This window comes from Maniola jurtina, chromosome 2 (genome assembly GCF_905333055.1).
Source record: "Maniola jurtina chromosome 2, ilManJurt1.1, whole genome shotgun sequence".
Taxonomy (NCBI): Eukaryota; Metazoa; Arthropoda; class Insecta; order Lepidoptera; family Nymphalidae; genus Maniola; species Maniola jurtina.
The window spans coordinates 5,703,299-5,708,849 of NC_060030.1; the positions used below are offsets into that span (position 1 = coordinate 5,703,299).

General features: G+C 36.2%; 1 protein-coding gene across 1 annotated transcript; it reads right to left on the minus strand.

The window, feature by feature from the left end:
- Nucleotides 1–300: 300 nt before the first annotated feature.
- LOC123870541 (outer dense fiber protein 3-like) lies at nucleotides 301–4,729 on the minus strand. The gene is made up of 5 exons (XM_045913896.1): nucleotides 4,477–4,729; nucleotides 2,665–2,796; nucleotides 1,783–2,002; nucleotides 1,258–1,450; nucleotides 301–449 (listed from the first exon to the last, which is right to left on the minus strand). Exons 1-5 carry the CDS (start codon nucleotides 4,607–4,609, stop codon nucleotides 324–326), a joined length of 804 nt encoding a protein of 267 aa, XP_045769852.1. The 5' UTR covers nucleotides 4,610–4,729; the 3' UTR covers nucleotides 301–323.
- Between the last annotated feature and the right edge of the window lie 822 nt (nucleotides 4,730–5,551).

Below are 5,551 nucleotides of genomic sequence, written 5' to 3' on the forward strand. Positions count from 1 at the left end.
TGTGTAAAAAAATTGTAAGGGTTTCTATGAATATCAACGCCAAAAATCGCTGCGTAACTAAACACAATTTAATTTTAGTATTGTCAATGTTATGTTGTAGTTGACCCATTACATATTATAAAACTTATTATATTTATATCTACGTTATTTATTGTCTGAATAAAGCCGTACCTGCGTTTAAAAACAAAAGAGGGATATACATATTATAGGAAGATTATAGGCTCAAAAATATTAATAAAATGCAATGCTTGGAATAAAATAAAATTTATTTAATTAATATTTATTTATTTACTATGGAAGTTAAAATATTAATGTCATAATACCTAATTCTCTCCGCTGATAGCAACGTTAAGCTCTGGTGGCTTAAGATATTCGTGGGCACGACCGATGTACGGAGAGTGACGTATACCAAACGAAGGTGCTGGTACAGTCGGTTTTGTGTACATAAACTGAAAGAATTAATGATAAACGTAATTGTAAGGTGACAAGTGTAAATTAAAAATTTATGACACCCCCGATAAATGATAACTTTCAAACGGCTGAACCGATTTTCTTGGATTAAGTATAGCTAAGAATACTCTCGATCAAGCCACCTTTCAAACAAAAAAAAAACTAAATTAAAATCGGTTCATTAGTTTAGGACCTACGATGCCACAGACAGATACACAGATACACACTTCAAACTTTTAACACCCCTCTTTTTGGGTCAGGGGTAAAAATTTGAGTAGGTAAATTAAGATCAGCCAATAGGTACATTATGTAAGTATTAAATAGGTAGGTAGGTACAACTGTTTAAAGACAATGGCAGTATCTTCCTCACAGGTTTATATAAAAATCTTTACTTGAAAGGGTCCAGTTTAAGAAATTAATTCTAGTATCGACTAATTTGTGAGAATAGTCGATACTAGAATTAATTTCTTAAACTGGACCCTTTCAAGTAAAGATTTTTATATAAAACTGTGAGGATGATACTGCCATTGTCGGAATTAGAATACCATAAGCCTACGTTGTCGTATTAGTTTACAAATTGCGAAAAACCAAATTAAATTTGAATTTCGCGGGCAGGCCCGTCGCTTCCACCTTAAGGAGTCAGTATCATTAGTATTTTTTTCCGGATTAAGTAGGTATGCTGCGTAGGACCTACTGGCCGCTACAGGGTCGCCGGTGCGTGGGGTGGCGAACGCGAAGTTAAATCTAGGCGCGCACGAATAGCAAGCACATTTTGAAAATAATTCGTTTCAATGCAGATCATAATACCTTTTTCTCACAATATGTATTCGGAGCCGGCTTCTGCGGTTCATTCAAGGACTTGTAGGGTGCACCGAAAGAGAACGCAGGCTTAGTTCTGCGAACGTAATTAAAGTTTGGATCGTAGGCTCCGGGGCTGGGTATCATGGTGCGAGATCCTAACGCTGAGGCTGCGTTGCCAAAGGTGTAGGCTGGTGGACGTCTGAAAATAATACATGTACGTACCTACGAAGAAACGGATGTATTATGTGTATAACGAAAGCTAATTAGTTGACTAGTAGTTGTTATAAGAGCCATCATAGTCTAGATTAAGGATTATTAAATAGCTTTAACGATGAATAAAAACATCGTATGAAAAACCTGCATGCCTGAGCGTTCTCCATTAATGTTCTCAAAAGTGTGTGAAGTCTGTCAATTCACACTTGGCCATCGTAGCGGACTACTAAGCTAAAATTGATAGAAATAGTTAAAGAAAGAGAAAATTGCAGTAGAGCCATTATATTTGGGTGAATTTACGTAACAAGGATACTTTACTTCTGTCCCGGCTGGTGTGGTAAATACATGTTAGGCGATGGTGTCCACTGGTCCCAGGGTTGGTAGGGCGGTCGTGCTGGAGGCTGCATGGAGAACGCAGGCGGACGCTTGTACTGTACCGAGGCGCGAGGGACGTATGCCGCCGGCCCTGGCGTTATGGTTATGTCTCCTGGAGTCTCAACTCGGGGTGATACTACTCCAAGTTTTATTTTGTACGGACCTTTCAAAGTTAAAAAAAAATAATTAATACCACTTAAGAATATATTTTAGTTGTGCAGAGTGCTGCGCTCAGAGTTTTTTTACGTTCCTCTTCTTGATCAAAACATAGCTCGGCTAGCTGATAACATTGAGGTCAGGTGACTTGGCACTTGAATCCGGACTGACTGACAGACTGGACACCATAAGGTAGACAAGAGATGTATCAAAGAATGACAGGAAACTGCGGTATAAACTGGTGGCACAGTTCACGACAGTTAAGCCTCATTCGCACAAGCGTTAAAAAAGCGGTTCGTTAAAACCCGGCATTGCGCTGAAAATACAAAGTGCGCGTTAAAAAAGCATTGACGAGTGAACAGATACTTGGAAATGCATTTGTTCTATTTGAACGCTTTTTTAACGGTCGTTAAAAAGCTCTCGTGCGAATGAGGCCTTAGGGAACTTATAACAAAACGTCAAGGCTTCGACGTCACTTACAGATATCAAATATTACCTACATTTCATGCAAGGTAGGCTATAAAACGACTATTTACTTTGATTTTACCTCGCCGATAGATCTGACAGATCATCGATTTAGGATCAAACCTCGAGTTTCCTCACTTTAGTTCACTCGGCTGGTGGTAATGTGGACGTTTATTGCCGATGACGACATTTTTTTCACTTTACCTTTAGCTCCCATTCCCCAGGTATCAAGAATAGGGGCTGTAGATTTTAGTACAGGCTTCGCCAAATGGATTGGTGTTCGATGACCAAACGTATAGGCAGGAGAACGTTTTATATGAGAATACCCTTTTCCACCTGAATAATAAAGTAAACGTTTTATTTTTAGGATTCCGTACATCAAAAGGAAAAAAGAACCCTTGTAAGATCATTTTGTTGTCTATCTGTCGTGTGAAGAAAACCTATAGTTCGTGTTGACCTAAAATCATGAAAGGAAGATAGGTAGGTCTTATATTTCAAATAAAGGAAAAAAATCCGATAATCGTGAATTTGCGGTTACATCACCAAAAAAAATTGTGTTCATGAAAATATTAATTTACTAAATCACATAATTAGGTATAGAGGACGAAGTCTGTCATTAAGTAAATTGTTAGGTATTATTTACACGATGGAACTTATTATTATTATATTATATTAGCCGATGCCCGCGACTTCGCCCGCGTGGATTTAGGTTTTTTGAAATCCCGTGGGAACTCTTTGATTTTCCGGGATAAAAAGTAGCCTATGTGCTAATCCAGGATATTCTTTATCTCCATTCCAAATTTCAGCCAAATCCGTCCAGTAGTTTTTGCGTGAAGGAGTAACAAACATACACACACACACACACACACACATACAAACTTTCGCCTTTATAATATTAGTGTGATTATTTAAGCTGAATATCTTACTTGTGACGAAACTATCACTCATTAAATCATAACTTTATACCTTTCAACTTATTCAAAACAGCAATTACAAACTTTCACCTTATTACAAAGGAATGTAATAAAAGAATTACTACCTCATTTCGTTTCCCTATCTTTTATGTGGTCTGTATTTTACTGCAGTTACGAAGTTTTTGCTTTTACTAGCTAGTAATAGCTTTTCAACTATTATAGTGTTGTTTGTAAAGATATATTTTTCAGCCATTTCTTTTAGTCCATTCAAATATATGATATTAAATTGCTATTTGGACGTTAACCAAATTCTGATGCATATTTTTTTTTTCATTTTTATGCTATTCCTATTTATGACTATTCAAATGAAATGGCTGAAACGATTTAAACGGAACTTTAAATTGCAATACATTTAACAAAATTTATTATGATTTTAGCTTAATTTTGCTAACCGTTTTCTAAATAGGAAGAGATTCTCAATTAAAAGCGTATTTTTTTATGTAAGGTGAATGAGGTGTCTATGTGGAGTCACAATAAAATATGAAGAGTACGAATACCTACCTACCTGTAGTTTGCGACAGGTTGACATGTGTGGTGTACTACTGGTTCAGAATTCAAACTCCACAGTTCGCAGTGGAATCTACAAGAAGTGGAATCAGCCAGAAAGAAACTCAGCAATCGCTATTTTCAAATCATAAAACGTTACAATATGTAACTATGTCGTCTTCTGGGCAACTTAGCCAGTTGTTTCCACGTAACTTTGTTGGAATTTCTTAATCGTATATCGTATAACTAGCCGATGCCCGCGACTCGCCCGCGTGGATTTAGGTTTTTCGAAACCCCGTGGGATCTCTTCAATTTTCCGGGATAAAAAGTAGCCAATGTGCTAATTCAGGATATTATCTATCTCCATTCCAAATTTCAGCCAAATCCGTCCAGTAGTTTTTGCGTGAAGGAGTAACAAACATACACACACACATACAAACTTTCGCCTTTATAATATTAGCGTGACATAGTCTCGACTTAATAAGTGTGTTTTGAGACAATGTGCATATACTTAACAAAATTTACAAAACGTAAATAACGAAGAATTAACGCTCACAAATAATTTCTGGTGTATCATATTGCATTGGACCGGGGCCCTGCACTTCGCCAATTACTTGCTTACGAGGTCGAGTTGGTTTTGCAGGAACTTGCTTTATCATTTTCGCTTTACACTCCCAACCCCACGGCATTTTGAAGAAAGCCCGTAGATCACACAGGAAAAATACGTATCAACAAATAAATTATTTACTCTACAAATAACAGTATAGGTATTGTTAATTTGTAGTATTTATTCAAAAAAAAGCGGAGAGTTTTCAACAACTACAATGACAACCACAGATAAAATCAATAACTTAGTTGACAATAATCACTAACGTTGTATTTGTCATTGCTCTTTAAGCACACCGACCTCTATTATTACACGCTGGACTTGTGATCGCCGGCCCATTTTTGAAGCTACTTGATTTGCACCACTTTGGCACGAATAGGAGCAGGAATATCATGTGAACGTACTCGAGCTATGTTAGTAATGAGACATAATATTCTGTCCAGTAAGAGAGTGAAAATTCTAAAAATCCTGAAACAAGTTTTCTTCATATTTATCAGAAAGCCCAAGTACCTACCACTTTTCAAAGATATGTATATTGTATAGGTAATAATAATTTGAAAAACGGTGAACTTTCATACAAACATTCGTCTCTTATTTATTAACCCCGTACAGGGAGGTGGAGTTTCTACAAATCCTGAAATACATATGTTATTCAAAAGCCTAAATATCAATTTTCATACATAATATATGATTTGAATAATGACGGACTTTCAAATTTTTCATCTCTTATTTAATTAACCCTCTTAGATATGGAATTTCGAAAAATGATTTCTTATTGAACGCCACATCGTAAGAGAAATCTACTATCGACTCCAGTGGTTTGAGCTGTACAATGATCAGTCAGTAAAGTCAGAAGAAATCTTTTTACAGAATATGTGTAGATAATTCACAAATGAGTATAAATTGAGTGCAAGATAAAACAAACAAGTCTTCACTAAGTGAATATTTCTATCCCTCACTTTTCATATAAATTATTCTATATAAAACTCACCGTAAGAACGTCGACATTTTCTCTTTCCCAATT